At 38.7% G+C, this 17,780-nt stretch overlaps 1 protein-coding gene across 2 annotated transcripts in view; it reads right to left on the bottom strand.

Moving 5' to 3' along the window:
• The window catches only part of ACOXL (acyl-CoA oxidase like), a 627,156-nt gene that overhangs the window by 299,825 nt on the left and 309,551 nt on the right, over positions 1-17,780 (bottom strand). Inside the window, exon 11 of one of the 2 annotated variants that reach the window (XM_056813764.1) lies at positions 1,801-1,917. The exons of the other annotated variant lie outside the window; for it this stretch is intronic. Coding sequence (XP_056669742.1) covers positions 1,801-1,917 — 117 coding nt within the window. The remainder of the gene's footprint in view (positions 1-1,800; positions 1,918-17,780) is intronic. 2 annotated transcript variants of the gene reach the window in all.

The following is a 17,780-nucleotide window of genomic DNA, read 5'->3' as shown; positions in this document are numbered from 1 at the left end:
GTAGGGTGTGAGATGTTGATCCAAACCTAATCTCTCCCACACTGTCTTCCAGTTTTCTCAGCAGTTTTTATCAAATAGTGGGTTTTGGACCCAAAAGCTGGGATCTTTGGGCTTATCATACATTGTCTTGCTGAGGTCACTTACCCCAAGTTTATTCCACTGATCCTCCTTTCTGTCTCTTAGCCAGTATCATATTGTTTTGATGACCACTGCTTTATACTATAGTTTGAGATCTGGTACTTCAAGGTCACCTTCTTTGCATTTTTTTCATGATTTCCCTGGATATCCTTGATCTTTTGTTCTTCCAAATTAACTTTGTTACATTTTTTTCTAATTCAGTAGAAAAGTTTTTTGGTAGTTTTATGGGTATGGCACTAAATAAGTAAATAAGTTTGGGTAGGATGGTCATTTTTATTGTGTTGGCTCATCCTACCCATGTGTAGTTAATGTTTTTCCAATTGTTTAGATCTAGTTTTAATTGTGTGGAGAGTGTTTTGTAGTAGTGTTCATATAGTTCCTGTGTTTGTCTCAGCAGATAGATTCCTAAGTATTTTATATTGCCTAGGGTGATTTTAAATGGAATTTCTCTTTCTAATTCTTACTGCTGAGATGTGTTGAAGATATATAGAAATGCTGATGACTTATGTGGGTTTGTTTATATAGATTTTTTTTAAAAAAGAATTTGAGAGAAGATTGAAAAAATATAGGATGTCAACTTGAGAGTGTGTGTGGGCAAAGTGAATATTATTTTAAGGAAGAGGAGAAACTGGGCATATTTGAAGGGGATAGAGAAGGACAGAGACAGACAGAGAGATAAAGAGATGAGACAAAGAGACAGAGGAAGGGAAGGAAAGAGAGAGGGTGAGGAGAAAGAAATAGGGGAGAGAGAGAAACAGAGAGCCTTTGCAAGAAAAACTACTTCTTTCTCAGAGACTAAAACAAAGGAAGAGAAGATAAAGCAACATGTAGCAGAATGAGAAGGGAAGAAAATGGAAAGTTCATAGAGGATAGTTTTGGTACTGGTCATTAAAACAGTAGCTGAGGAAAGAGCCTCTGCTGGAGAAAGGGAAAAGGGATCAAGCTGGGGAGTGGAGGAAAGAATAATATCTTTGGAGCAGCTGTGTGGAGTTCAATAAGACAATCAATCAAGGAAGAAAAAAAATTATTCTGTAGCAATGGGCTCAGCTGGCATTATAGGGTGATTTCATTCAGCCATTTTCAGTTGCTCAAGAATAGGATAAGAAAAGATGAATAGTGGAGGCAATTCAGGGTTGAGATCCGACAATGTGTTAGTGTTTTTAGGATGAAGGGCACAAGGTTAGTGGATAAGTACCAGTTGAACTACTCACTTACAATGTTAAGAATGGTATCACCCCTCCTCAATTTGTATATCTATGGAAACATTATTTTTTTAGTACCTCTATCTAGGGGGTGATGGAGAGAGGTAGGAAAAGAAGCTGAAACTCAAATTAGCTGAATCAATTGTTTTTTAGCAGCTCTGACAAATTATTTGCTTGGGGAGAAATCAAAAGAAACCCAAAGGAGAAAACGAGCTCTTTTTTGATCATCTAAGGGCTTTCACTAGCACAGCTCATCAAGACAATAGTGTGTTGGCTACTATTTCTAGTTTCAAAGACTGGTCCATCCAAGAGGCCCTGGGTGTTCACATCTAATATCATTAGAATTTTAAAATAGCTATCACATCTCCTTTCAACTGCTTATTAATTTTAGCATGTCACTTATGTTAATGTTTAGTTAGCAAATATTTAATCAGCTCAGATGGCCAAAAGAAGGTTTTACCTGCTGGTAAAAGTCAGCGCTAATGTCGTTGCCAAATGAGGCATCAATCGGAGGTACTGCGTTTGGTGTTCAATGATCTTGACTTCTTCCTTGGCCTTGGGCCCAAACTGCCTCCGGCTAGAAGTAGTAAAAGCAAACATGATATTTTATTGAAATCCAAAAGGCAAAACCTTTGGGTTTCTGGCAAGACAAGTGAACAGACAATGTGAAACTGTTGCAAAAGTCAAACAGCGACCATTTTGCCTTTCAAATTGCTTCTAAACAGTATCGAAAAGTGTCTTTCAATTTTTGATTTAAAATAATTTAAGTTCATGTAGTAATATCTCCCCTCCCCCCACCAAGATGGCACAAAAGGAAGCTTTTTAGTGTTTTCCTCTCCATATATCCTTTTCCCTCCATTTCATGGACTTTTTTTTTAAACTGCTTAACATTTATATGGCATTTGATAGTATCCAAGTGCCTTATGATCATTAATTATTCTACTTAACTAACTTTGTGACATAATTAAGATGATGGTAGTGATATTCTGGAACATATTTCAAAAGGACATTCTCAGTAAGGAAACCAACTTTAACCCTGGTGTTCCTGTCAAATTCAAACACAGGTCATTATTTTCAGCTTCCCTGAGGCCCCCCCTGCAGTTTTGAGTGGAAAAGGTATTCTTCACTTCCTGCTTTCAATTACTGTTGAGTCTCTCCCATGCCCTATAAAACAGCTGCTCTGCTTTCCTCTCGAGGAGGGTATGTCAGGGGTGAATACAACCATTTCAGCAAGATGTTTATAAAATATCGGGGGATCTTTTGCATGAAAGGTGCTCTATCACTGCAGGGCATGATCATTAGTGAGCAAATGTTAATAGACACTCTCATAAAACCCCCAGGGCTGCTGGAAACTTTGAGGGGTCATTGAGGCTATGCCCCTGCCTCTCTCTCTCTCTCTCTCTCTCTCTCTCTCTCTCTCTCTCTCTCTCTCTCTCTCTCTCTCTCTCTCTCTCTCTCTCTCTCTCTCTCTCTCTCTCTCTCTCTCTCTCTCTCTCTCTCTCTCTCTCTCTCTCTCTCTCTCTCTCTCTCTCTCTCTCTTTCTCTCTTTCTCTTAAAGCCCTAACCTAAAGCATATCATTTCTGAGAGGGTAGAAGTGGGGGATTTAAAAGAGGTGAAACAACATGAACAAGAACAGAATATTTCATGTTGATTTGTTATTGTTCTCCAAGAATACTTTATTAAATATGCTATTTTATGAGGACATTTATTTCCTTATAATAACAACTATAATGGTCCAAGTCAATCAATAAATCAATCAATTGACAAGTATTAAAGTCTTGCTACATTTAATAGCCATATAATTCATAGGAATAAATATGATTATATAGTTATTAATAGTATTAAACACATACTATGTGCCAGGCTCTGTGCTAGGCACTAAGGATATAAATATCAAAATGAAACAGTTTCTGCCCTCAAGAAGCTTTCCAGTCCTATAGAGAAGACACTATTAAAATAGATAGCAAGGGAGGGAGAGAGGTGGATAAATGGATGGATGGATGGATGGATGGATGGATGGATGGATGGATGGATGGATGGATGGATAGATGGATGGATGGGTGGATGGATGGATGGGTGGATGGATGGATGGGTGGATGGATGGATGGATGGATGGATGCATGTATTTGTGTATATGGTAGTGGTAGTCTCTCGGTGACCGAGAATGACAATTGTCTTTGTGCATTATCATCTATTGATGTACCCTCATGTGGCTTTGGAGTCCAAAGGCTGAGGCACAGAGTTTGTGGCACATGGGGCATGGGACGCCAGTTGTTATGGGAGGTGCGGTTGTGGCCTGGTGTCGGCATTCATGCGCAGCAGCAAGACGTCAACGTCGCTCATCTTCAAAGGTGGTGGCTGCATGGTTAATGTGGGTTTGCCCTCTGCTTCTGTCAGAGGCAGCGAGTTCTAGTTGCTTTGGTGTAATGCCAGCCCACTTCAAGTTGGACTTTAGCTGATCTTTGTATCTTTTCTTTGGTCAGCCTTGTTTCCTGAGTCCAGCTGACAGTTCACCATAGAATACCTGTCTTGGTATTCGCTGTGGGTCCATGCGGATGACGTGTCCAGACCATCGTAGCTGGGTTTGGAGGACCAGGACTTCGATGCTGGTGGAGTTGGCTCTGTCGAGGACTTCCTGGTTGGTGATTCAGTCCTGCCATCGGATCCTCATGATTGACCAGATAGAGCGTTGGTGGAATTGCTCCAGCTATTTCATGTGCTTCCGGCACAGTGTCCATGTCTCGCAACCGTACAGGAGCGAGCTGAGGACCACTGCGTTGTACACTTTGAGCTTCGTCACAGTGCTTACACTGCTGTGTTGGAGGACTTTGGAGCGCAGCCGCCCAAGTGCCTGGCTAGCCTTTTGGATCCTGGCATTAATCTCGTGGTCTAGGGACCCGTCGTTGGTGATGGTGCTGCCCAGGTACTTGAAAGTGTTGATGTTAGAAAGCTGCGTGCTGTCGATTGTAATGCACAGCTGGTTCGTTGGCCTCCCTGGTTCAGGTTAGAACAGCACCTCTGTTTTGCTGAGGCTGATAGTCAGGCCAAACAGTTTTGTTGCGGTAGAGAACCTGTCCACAATGGTTTGGAGATGATTTTCTTGGTGGGCCATGAGAGCACAGTCATCTGCAAAGAGAGCTTCCAGAATGAGTCTCTCTGTTGTCTTTGTTTTTGCAGTCAGGCAGCGAAGGTCAAATAGTGAGCCATCCAGTCGGTATTTGATGTAGATGCCCAGGTCTAGATCCATCACAGCATGTCGTAATACCTGGGTGAAGTATAGGTTGAATAGTACCGGAGAGAGGACAGCCTTGTTTCACACCATTGGAGATGTTGAAGCAATCAGAAGTCTCTCCACCAGATAGGACTTCCCCTGTCATGTCGACATGAAAGAACTGAATCAGTTTGACAAATTTTGCTGGGCAACCGAGCTTGCTGAGGATCACCCACAATGCGTCCCTGTTCACTGTGTCGAATGCCTTTGTCAGGTCTATGAAGACAATGTAGAGACTCAGGTTCTGCTCAAGGCATTTTTCCTGCATTTGCCTCACCGTGAAGACCATGTCGATGGTGCTGTGATCTGGTGGGAAGCCACATTGTGATTCAGGCAGGTTCTGCTCTGAAACAGATGACAGGAGTCTGTTGAGTATAACATGGGTGAGGATCTTTCCAGCAGTGGAGAGTAGTGAGATGCCTCTGTAGTTGTCACAGGCTGCTTGTGAGCCTTTGTTCTTGTATAGGGCTACGATGGAGGCATCTCTGAGTTCTGGGGGCATGTCTTCCTCTTCCCATATGCTGGTCAGCACTATGTGGAATGCCTGGAGCACCTTTCCATTTAAGGCCTTGTACACCTCGGTTGGGATCCGGTCTTTACCGGGTGCCTTGCCTGCACTCATTTGTTTAATGGCTTTTTGTACTTCCTCTATTGAAGGAGGGACGTCAAGTTGTTCAATGGAGTGGTTTGGGGGGATCTGGTCAAGGGCGCTTTGGTCAACTGAGGAGGGTCAGTTGAGAAGCTGACTGAAGTGTTCTTTCCACCTGTTGCTGATATGTGCCCCAAAAGTAAATATCAAGCAAATTTATGAGGAGGGCTCTAGATGTTTGGGGGTTCAGGTCTTCAAAATGATATACAACCTTTTAAAAGGATTTAAAAACTAGGTATGTATAGTGATTTGTTAGACAAAGAGAAAGAGTATGCAAAGCCCCAAATTCTGATATGCAGTGGACATACATTTTATTGTGTTTTTTTTTCCTTTAAACACTTCATTTCAGCCTGTAAGACTACAAGGAGAACCAGTGTCAAAAGAATCAAAATTGCATATTACTCAAAGGATGATGAGAAAACATGTTAGCTGTATATTTGGCTACAGCATATTATTATACACAAGAAGAGGCAAAAAAAGAAGATAATATCAAGGACATACATATATAATGAGAAAAGGAAGCAGAATAGTCAGGTAGCAGGAGGGAGATGTAACATATGGATAACCCAACCCTTTGTCATTGGATATACTCCCTAGAAACTCATTCTAGCTTTGCCCTAGAAAAGCCTGGAGAGAGCAGGCACCAGCATTCCCATTCAGGTGGCTTCCTGATGTCACCATCATTTCCTCAGCTTCATGCTGATGACTCTTTCACCTTACATTTACATTCTGTTGTACCCAGACAAAAATATACACAGACCAGATCATGGGAAGATTGATACTCATTCTTTGGGAAGATTCAAGAGGGAGGAGAGATTTTTTTTTCCTTATGTTTTAACATGACTTGTGAAAAAAAATACCCAGAATATTAAGTAAGGTATGATGAGAAGAGTGGAAAGAGCCCTGGGCTTAAAGTCAGAAAGACCTGAGTTCAAATTCAGATGCATATACTTACTAGATTTCTGATCTTAGATTAGTAATTTCACCTGTACACCTCAATTTCCTCAACTGTAGAGGAAAATAAAAGCACCTTGCTTTTATAATTATTGCAAGAATCGAATGAGATGATATTTGTAAGGCACTTAGCACAATTATTGGCATATAGTAGACCTTTTATTGTAATTATTACCTTCTATCTTAAAATCAATACTAAGTATTGGTTCCAAGGCAGAAGAGCAGTAAGTGCTGGGCATTTCTGCGGTTAAAGTGACTCTCCCGGGGTCACATAGCTAGGAAATACCCAAGGCCAGATTTGAACCAGGACTTCCTATATCCAGGTCTGGCTCTCTATCTATCAAGCCACCTAGCTGCCCCTCATGTAGCAACCTCTCAATAAACACCTTATTAATTTCCCTCTTTTCTTTCTTTTTTGGATCTTGGTGCAAAATTCCATTGTGACTTCAACAAACAATTAAGTATCTACTTCCAGACTATTATGCTAGGTCCTATAGTAAAAGAAATACACAGATAAATAAGTCTTTACCCTTGCCTTCATGGAAGGCTTTCTAGTAGAAGACATAAGAAATATACAAAAAACCATAATATAATAATAAAGGGAAACATAGTAAAGGATAAAGGAAAAAGATTTGTATGTATAAAAATACTTACAGCAGCTCTTTTTGTGGTGGCAAAGAACTGGGAATTGAGGGAATGACCATCAGTTGGGGAATGACTGAACAACTTGTGGTATATTCTTATAATGGAATACTACTGTACTTTAAGAAATGATGGGTGGTAGGATGGTTTCAGAAAAAAATCTAAGAAGACTTACATGAACTGATGCAAAGTAAGTGAATACAAGGAAACACTGTACATGGTAACAGCAACATCATGCTGATGATCAACTGAATATTTAGCTATTCTCAGCAATATGATGATTCAAGGCAGTTCATAAGGATTTATGATGAAAAATGTGATCCACCTCCAATAAAAAACTATCTGATTGCAAATCCAGATTTTTTACTTTTTTCTTTCTTTTTAAATTTTCTTTCTTGAGTTTTTTGTCTGCATTTTCTTTGCAACATGGCTAATAGGGAAAAGTTTTGTACAACTGCATATATATAATCTATATCAAATTGCTTGCCTTCTTAAAAAAGTGGGAAAGAGAAATTTAGAACTCAAAATGTAGGGGAAAAGAATATTTAAAATTTACATTTAATTTAGAAAAAATTAAATAAAAAATTACATGTTAAATAATACTAACCCAATTTACAAAGCACATTAAAGATTTATAAAGTATACTCAAAAACATATCATCCTCTATGGATGCAAAAAAAACCCAAAAACCATGGAGCAAGAGTAAGGATACTCTTCCATAGAATCATTTCTCTACACTTTGGGGCAAAAAAGCTGTTATAAAAGATTTGATAAATCTTCACCTTAAAAATCCCTACCCCATTAACATGGCTGATTGCACAGTTTCTTACCAAATTCTCCTGTATTGGAGAGATCTAGTTTTTATCACTGTATCATTTACTAATCAAAGCTGGGCTTCTTTCCCAGGAATCTTTTCATTATCCTCCTCTGCATTTAGGAATATAAATCCCATTCAGAGATGAGACACACTCAGTCAAGGTTTAAATTGGAGACAATTAAGGAAAGTGGATGAGGTCTCAAATCTGGTCCTTTTCATTGAGGATGAATGAAGAGGGTAAGGAACAAGTTCATTATCAGATGGTTTGGGGAGACTGAGAGAATCTTCTTTTGACAAGTCATCCTACCAGCTCAAAAACTTTTCAGACTTGTCAAAGCAGGCTGCTCTCTATTGTTTAAATTATTTAACAGAGAAAAAGAATGTGCTGTGGACAGGGATGATATAAGAAGTTCATAGCAGAGTCAAAAGGAGCATCCACAGGTCTCAAGTCAATCACCCCTCTCGCTTTTAGACTAGCCACGAGGAAGAGAAGAAAGGGGGATAAAGCTGCTTATCCCATGCCATCCCAGGTGGGCTAGTCCTACCAGATGTTCATTACTAAAGTGTCAGCACCATCACAGAATGTATTTCTATAACACTGAGTTTACAAAGCATTTTCCTCACAACTATTCTGTGAGGGGAGACAACTAGGAGATATAGGGGAGGGAGTGAAAGATGTGGAACCAGCAAGAATAGAGTTTAAATCCTGATTCAGATACTTAATCTCAAGAGCAAAGGCAGGATGTTATAGGAATGTCAAGGAATGAAAATATGCTCATTAATGGATGACTGAGTGAATGAAAAAATATTAATTTTTAAGTTCTTATTATGTTCAAAACCAAATGCTAGGATAGGAATGGCAAAATAAGACAATATCCATTCTTAAGGAGTTCATGTTCTAGTAGAAGCAGGAAGCACACCTAGGAGAATTCAGCTGTTGGGAAGACAGAAAGAGCAGGTTTCCCATAGAGTATAGGCAATGTACATTTTTTAGTGCCATTCCATTAATAAAACCAGGCCTATTTCCAATGTTTTGTCTTTTGCCAGTGCCTAGGACTAGGGTGGCAAGAACTTTATTTAATGTGCCATCAGTAGATGTAGATGAGATTTCATAGGGGTTGCTCTTCAGGAAGGTGGCTACTGCGAGGAGGCTGGTTATAGGGCTAGCTGTCATTCTTAGAGTTTTGGGGTGCAAAGGTCTGAGGGAGGTGGTGGTCTGGCCCACCTTACAATGCCTCCTTTCCTAACCTCAAGGTGTCTTAACTGCTTCAGTTCTCCTAAAAGGTCAGTAATTAGGATTAGAAGGCATAAGAAAAAGCTACTAGATTTAACAACAAGAAAGGAGATCACTGTTAAACTTGGGAGAGATTGTTTTCAATAGAATATCAGGGGAGAGAAATCAGATTATAGTTTAGGATAGAAAAATGGAAGAAGATAACTCTACAAGTTGGGTAGTGAAAGGGAGGAATTTTATTTTATTTCTATGACAAATCCCTGTAGGCTCAGTCTTCTAGTTCTTACCAATCTATTGCTCACATCTGATGATTGTCCATTTATTTACTCAATATTTTAAGTATCTAACAGCAATAATGTACAATGATCAATTGTGAAAACTCAGCCACTCTCAGCAGTGCAATGGTCTGAGATGATACTAAAGGACTTATGATAGGAAATGCTATCCACCCCCAGTAAAAAAAATGAAAAACTGTTGGATACTATCACAAATCAGTGTATTTACAGTTTTATTTTGGGATTTTGGTTTTTTATGGAGGTGCTCTTACAACAATGACCAGTATGGAAGTGTGTTTTTGCATGATAATACATGTATGGCCCAGATCAAATTGCTTACAATTTCCTAGTTGGGGGAGGGAAGGAGAAGGTTTGGATCTTATTATTTTGGAAAACATATGTTGAAAATTATTATTACATGCAATTGGGAAAATTAAATATCGTTGAATCAAAAAAAATTATATCAACATGTAAAAAGTTTTTTTTTAAATAAAATATACTTTTTAAAAACATAGTAAGAACCAGGGTATTTACAGTTCTGGTGCTACTGATTCCACTCTGTATTACTTTATATGAGTCTTTCCCTATTTCTTTGAATGTTTCCTATTTATCTTTTTCTTGAAGTACCATAATATTCCATTATATTACTATAGCATTATTTTTTCTGCCAGTCTTCAATTATCAGACATGGAGATGGTTTCCAATTTTTGTTATCATAAATAAAGCAAATACCATTTTGTGCCAAAAAAAAAACCCTTCAAGCATCTGTGATAAGTTCTCCTTCCAGCTTCATACTGAGATTAAAACCTATTTCAGATGCTTACTAGTTTTGCTTTCAGTAATTCACTTAACTTCTGCCTCAGTTTTCTCACCTGTAAAATGGATTTAATATGGTAGGACCTCATTTTATGCGATGAATACATCCCAAGACCCTTCATATAAGCTGAAAATTGCACATGATAGACAACCTCATTATTTAATAAGTATTTCTTATATGAATGTACCCAGGAACTTTGTGACTGTTCTTAGGCTTATCAGAACTATCAGGATCACTACTCTTGTTCTTTGGGGCCATTATTTATAACTAAATAGCATTAATGAAACAGAGAAGCACCACTCTGATGACATGACTTGTTACAAACAAGAACTCTGTTCAAAGACTAATATAGGCATTAATATTTCCCTATAAAACAACACAATGACTTACATTGACACTTCTCAGAGTGATGTATTGTTTTAGAATCTTGAACCCTAGAGACTACATTTCCCACAATCCCCTTTTCCTTTTCCTGTTTGTGAGTCTCCTTATGTGGAGGGAGTTTTGAGTTTCTGTTTCCACCCATGTGAGCTTTCTGGTTCGATGGTGAAAGAGGGAGGAGAGGCTCTTGATTTTTGCTAGCCTTACTTCCTTATACTTCAAGATAAATATTTAATAGATATTATTAAATATAATACTTGGAGTACTAGATATTAATTTTAATCTTTCCAGTGAATGTGATTGGGCAAACTACTATAATACTTTATGTTGCTTGGGAAAATGGTTTGGATTTAGTGTGTAATTAAACTTTTTTTTATTTTACATACTTTTCTACCTTGAAAAAAAATTTTATTACCTACACCTGAATTCATATCTGTTGAGTTAATGTAAAATGATGTCCTACTGTAATAGTTCATTCCCTTCTTCAAGGGTGTAAGGAGCAAATGAGATAATATGCAAGGGGCTTCACAAACCTTAAAGCATTATATAAATATTAGTTATCAACATCATTATTACTAAGATAGGTAGTATTTTATTACTCCCATTTTCCAAGTGGAAAAACAGGTTCAAAAAAAGCTAAGCAATATGCCCTGTGTCACACACTTAGTATCTTAGCCAACGTTCTCACCCAGGTATATGTACAGCATGCTTCCACCCTCTTACATCAACATGGATTTGGATTTTGTTTCACTTCATTTGCTAGTGCAGAAGACAACCCTTCTTTTAAGAAATTACATTGAAAGTGGCACCAGTATTGGGGCTGCTCCATCTTTTTTTTCCATAAACTGGAAAAAGAAAACATGGTACCAGGAATTGGTACAGTATTCCAAATTTTCTCAGAGAGGCTTCGTAATTATCATCATCATCATCATCATCACTAGCTTTCAAATAGCACTTTAAAGTCTGCAGAGTGCTTTGCAAATATCTCATTTAATCCTCATAACCCTGGGAGGGAGAACCTATTATTATCTTTATTGTACAGTTGAGGAAACTGAGGCAGGCATCAGTTAAGGGATTGGCTTAGAGTCACAGCTAGTTAAGTGTCTGAGGTTGAATTTGAACTCACCTAACTTCAAGTCCATTGCTCTATCCAACTGTGTGCCTGAACAGTAAGAAAACCATTTAAAATAAGAAGTATCCACACGGCACTTCAAAGTAGACCTCTTCAAGGTCTCTCACCCCAGAGCTCTAGGAGTGGATAGGAACAAGTCTGGTTAAGTATCTGCCCAGAGCTGCAACTCCTGAAAGAACTCTGGATCCACTACAGGAAAGAGGAACAAGCCCCTAGGTGGTTTTCATTCTAAAACAACAGCCAGGGAAGGGGCAATAGTGTCCTCTACCCCTCAACCCATCCTCAGATTTGCCAAAGTAGCAACGTTTCTATTCTATGCATTGGGAATAAAAAGAGGACTCACTGCTAGGGAAACTAAGTGTCTATTGGCTTGGGGGAAAAAGAAAGGTGTTTATCACCTTAAAAGACAACCCAAAGAAAGGCAGGAATTGTAATGTCTCATCTTTTAGAGCCAGGCTGTTCAGAGCTCAAAGGGGATAGGACTCATGGTTATCTTACGTTGCAGTGCTCTGATGAGCTTAAGAAAAAAAAGGGGGACTTGGGGACAGTGAGGTGGCTCAGTGAATTGAGAGCCAGGCCTAGAGACAGGAGGTCTTGGGTTCAAATGTGGCCTGAAACTTCTTATTTGGGTGTTAACCCCCCATTGCCCAGCCCTTATAAATCCTCTGCTTCGGAACCAGCACTTAGAAGGTAAGGATTAAAATAAATAAAATTTTTAAGAAATAAAAATAAAGACTCTAATGAAGATAATCCTATTTCTGAGGAACTTGCCAAGATCCTCTAAGTTGAGCAATATGCCTTGTTCTTTTGGAACCGTCAGTCCTTTGTAGCTCCCACTAACTACAGACAAAATGCAAACCCCTCACCCTAACACTTAAATCTTCCACTATCTGGCTATAACCCACTTTTCCAGCCTCATTTGACTCTTCTCCCCTCCACAAACTAAATTCTAGTCAAACAGGACTACTAGCTATTGTGGACACGAGAGAGATACAGAAGACATTGCAAGGACTTGATTTTGCAAGAAAACTTATGCAGGAAGGAAATGATCCCCCTCTAGTACACTATTCCTATAACTCTATACTCCATCTCACTCTTCTCTGGACTTACATAAGCTGTGCCCCAATGCTTAATTTGTTTACCTCTAATAACTGCCATTCAGAATCTTGTCTTCCTTCAAGAATCATTTAGTGGCTACAAAGGACTAAACTATTATCAGCAAAACAAGATCCTAAGTTAACCCCAAGGAAGTCATGATAAAAAAAAAAATGCTATCCATAATCAAAGAAGGAACTGATTGCAGATCAAAGCCTGCCATCTTCCATTTATTTCCTTCATGACTTTTCTCTTTTTCACATGTGATATGTTTTCTGTCATGGCATGGGGACTATTGAAATATATATTGCATGAAAGCACTGGTAAAACCAGTAATAGACCATTTACCACCTTGGGGAGGGGGAGGTTGGAAGGAAGGAGAGAATCTAAATTTCAAGATGTCAGAAAACAATAATAAAAAAAATTTACATGTAATTTAAAAAAAAAGGAAAATGCATTGGGAAAAAGAATGATTTAGTTGCCACATTGTCCATGAAGCCTTCTCTGATCTCACCAGCTGTTGGTGTTCTTTACCTCCTCAATTTTCCTAATTACCAGTTATTTCCTATAACAGTGATGGCAAGACTTTTAGAGACTGAATGCACAAACTGCACCCGGACCCTGCATGTAAGCCATCCCTTTACCCCAGACAGGCAAGAGAGGAAGTGTTCCCATTGGGCTTCTGGGAAGAGGGGCAGGTAATGGGAAAATGTCCTCTGGCAAGCATGGAGAAGGAAGCAGCCCCTTCTGGTATGCATGCACACGTTCACCAATACAGTCCAATAGGATTCATAGATGTACACAACATTAGAATGATGCCCTAATGTTGTGTACATCTATGAATCCTATTGGACAATCATTGGAATGCTGAAATTTGGGGGCATGCCATATCTCCTCCATAGAATATAAACTCCTTGTGGACAGGGATGAATATAGTCAGAGAAGAATGAATGTTGCTAACAATCTCAGTCCTAAAGGATAGATGACTTATACTTTCTTCTTCTAAGTAGTGGACTAAGTACTCTACTTAGTAGTATGGACTAAGGCATGTGATATTTTATTTTTGTATTTGTATCATCTACTAAAAGCAGAATGATTTGAATATAAGAGATGCACAGTAAAGTTTTGCTGAATTTAATTAATTTAAGCTGGAATTCAGTAACTTTGACATGAACACAGGGAATGGAGGTCAAACAGAATTGAAAAATATAGTTTGGGATTAAAAGTTCAAAGAGTCTAATGGTTTGCCAATTAGCTAATCAGTAAGTAAGCATATTTTGTTGTCCTTCTTCTTCAATCATGTCCAATTCTTCATGACCCCATCTGAGATTTTCTTGGCAGCAATACTGGAACAATTTGACATTTCTTTCTCCAATTCATTTTACAGATAGGGAAACCAAGACAAACAGGGTAAAATGACTTTCCCAGGGTCACACAGATAATAAGTGTCTAAGGCTGGATTTAAACTCTAGTCTTCCTGCCTCCAGGCACTGTGCCCTCTAGCTGCCCAAGAAAATATTAGGCACCTATTAGGTCAGACACTCTGCTAAGCACTAGGGGTAGAAAGAAAGACAGAAGGCAGTCCCTGCTCTCAAAAAGCTCACAATCTAATGAGGTATTACTTCTAAGCCTCAACACTACATGTCACTATAGCCTTTTTCAAGGGCAATACTGTTACCGGAGAACTCTTCTTCCAACTGGAAGAAGCGTTTCCCATAGACTCTGGGGGTCTCTAAGCATTCCTGTTTGCAGATGACACTGTACTAATTGTGCCAAGTAATCAGAATACCACAGGGCATCTTTAAAGAAGTTCTATGAGCATTCTAAAGAGATGTCTGGCAGTCCACACAAGAAAAATCAAGGGAATAAGGAATGAATATTGCTAACAATCTCGACTCCTGAGGATGGATGAGTTGTGCTTTCCTCCTCTTAAAGGTGCATTATAGGTTTGTACTAAGGCATATGATATTAAACATGATCAATATGTCAATTTATTTAATGTAATGTATCTATTTTAATTGACCCTACTTCATTGTTGTAAGAGAGAATTTTAATAAAGGGAGATCCTAAGAAATAAGTGATATTTTTAAAAAAGTGTTGGTCAAGCATTTTTTAAGAGGATCTATTTTGCTCTAATTATGACATGTGGAAGTGGAATGAGAGGCCTACTGAGTTGACACATCAGTACCTAAAACATGAAAAGACACCATACAATAAAAGTGAATAGGGTTTAGAACTAAATAGGAGGATAGTAGTATTCCAGATCCTAAGCTACATTTTTATACAAAAAACCTTATTTTCAACATTTGCTTTTTCCTAGAGATTCTACATGGCTGTGAGTCATGGGATGGCCAATCCAAAGTGCATGAAACCCAAAGGACAGGGGAAAGATACATCAGATACCTATTCATCTTAGTCTTTTATTTACAATGACTCAGATGCAAGAAGAGGTATAAAATGCAATATTGAGGACATACATAGCTAGACTAGAGGGGAAGCCAGTCATGTAGCGAGGTAGAAATATAACAGACGGACAACCAAGAGCTACCCTGCTATCCATCAAACACTGAAAGATCCAAAGAAAGGTCTCAACACATTGGACAGATACTGCATGATACATTTAGAGCAAAACACAGACAAGAATCACACAGGATGAGAAAGTGTAGATGGATCTCCATCTGGGTGGGTGGGGAGGGAGTGCCCACATCAAAGAGAAAGCTATCAAAGTAGCTCATACTTTGAAGTATTGATGGACTGAAGCATGAGGAGCCATCAAGAACCTGAAAAACAGAAGGCGCCACCAACACTATAGTGTAACAAAGAAAGTTGTTATGATTTCTGGGGTTAGTGTTTTCCAGAGTGTCAGATAGACAGAGAAAGCTTTCTTTTCAGTAAAGAAACTGGGTGGGAAAGGGAGAGACTGTACTGAAAAAAACTTTTATCATGTGGAACATACATACACACACGCCACATACACACATACCACACACACGTGCATGCACAAACACACACAACTCTCTAAGGCTTGCAAAGCATTTCATACGTGTGTCTCATATGTTCCTTGCATTAACCCTCAGAGGTAGGTGAGATGATTATCCCCATTTTCCAGATTTATAAAAGGACAATGGGTAAGACCAAGTACTTGCCCAAGATCATATATCTAATAAGTATTGAGCTTGCTTAAAAACACTGAGCTTCATTTCAGCATCACTTCATGGTAAACCACAAAACCACTGTTCCTGTAGGCTGGGTCTCACTACTAAGGCAGAGTCATGAATTTTGTCACAAAGGATTCTTTCTGCTTTTTCATTTAAGAGTTTAGCTGTACTGTTTGCACTCAGAGGCTCATAAATTATAGTGATCTGACTGTATGCAGTTTTACATCAGCATTTTATAGCCTGGTTTTTAGAACTATCATTTATCCAGTCATTTTTCAGGCATGCCTGACTCTTCATAACCCTATATGGGATTTTCTTGGCAAAAATACTATATCATTTCACCATTTCCTTTTCCAGCTCATTTTACAGATGAGAAAACTGAGGCAAAGATGGTTAAGTGACTTGCCCAAGGTCACATAGCTAGTGTCTGAGGACAAATTCAAACTTAGATTTTCTTGACTCCAGATCCAGGACCCTATACATTGTGCCACCTAGTTGATCTTTTAGCATGTATTTATCTCTCTAAAATGTACAAAAGATATTATCTTCTTTGAGCCTCAGAATTTGTGATGTAGATGCTACTATTAATCTCCATTTTACAGATAAGGAAATGAAAGCCTTGATTATTCAGAGTCACACAGTTAGTAGCTATTGGGAGGGATATGAATTCAGAACTCACTGTCTTCAACTGTAACACTATCTGCTCCATCACATTCTCCTGAAGATTTCTGTGCTAGCAGGTCAGGCAAATGCTATGTTAGCATTATCTCAACTATTTGATTAATCATTATTTTAAAAGAACATGCTTTCTATTTTCCAGTTTTAAAAAAAACAACAACAAAACTTTAAGTCCTCAAAAGGAAGAGAAAAAATGGCTTGGCTTTTAGCAGAAATATGCCAGGATTTTCTTTTAATCTTCCATGCGTGATACCTGATGTTTTCTTACCTATCCTGAAAGATCATTTTGAAGATCTTCACAGCATTTATGGATTTTGATCAGAGGTGTGCTGAGGCCAATTTCTACTCTCCAGACTATTGCTAACTTCTTAATGTGAGCATTTATACCTTAGAAATCAGTAAATGCTACAAATCGGGACTTGGTTTGCTGTTTTGTTGACTAGACTTAAGAAAATGAACTATTCATTACACAAGATTACCTCCACAGTATTTAAGGACCACCTTAATAGCAGACTAAATTCCAAATAGCAGACTAAGCTTCAAAGTGGGCAGCTAAGTGGCACAATGGACAGAATGCAGGACCTGGAGGCAGGAAGAAGAATCAAATTTGACATTAGACAATTACTAGCTGTGTGATGCTAGGTCAAGTCTCTTCATCCTGTTTCCCTCACTTTCCTCATCTGTTAAAGGAGCCAGAGAAGGAAATGGCAAACCACTCCAGTATCTTTGTGAAAAACTACTGAATAACAGCAATAAACATCAATGTGTCCCTTGCACATTTTTCCCCCCAGAGAGAGCCGATTGTTAAACATTTAAAAGCTCACCCACACCTGCAAGGTATCTCATATATTATCTAATCAGACCTCTTCCTTGTTAGGAAGATTTTTGATGCTACCCATTACTCCCAACTCTGCTATTAGAGCAGTCTTTAAAATACTGTGGCGGTAATAATATGTAGTGAATGGACCATTTGACCTGTAAGAAGGAAGATCTTTCCAATTTTATCTCACATAATTTCCCTCTAAACATATTATGCTCCTGCCCAGGTGGATACTTCTCTGACCTCAAACATGCTCAGTGCTTTCTCACTTCTGTATCTTTACTCTGGCTCTTCCCTATACCTGAACTGCCTTAACTCCATCTCCTTACCTGTTGAATTCCTACCCATTCTTCAATAATAACAGTTAACTTCTCTGTGTTAGGAGCATTACAAACACTATCTCATTTGATCTTGGAGATAAGTGCTGTTATCCCTATTTGACAGCTGAGAAAACAGGCAAAGGTTAAGTGACCTGTGCAGAATCACGCAGCTAGTGAAGTGTCTGAGGCTGGATTT

Source organism: Monodelphis domestica, chromosome 1 (assembly GCF_027887165.1).
Source record: "Monodelphis domestica isolate mMonDom1 chromosome 1, mMonDom1.pri, whole genome shotgun sequence".
NCBI lineage: Eukaryota > Metazoa > Chordata > Mammalia > Didelphimorphia > Didelphidae > Monodelphis > Monodelphis domestica.
This window is presented reverse-complemented; position numbering and strand designations above follow the sequence as displayed.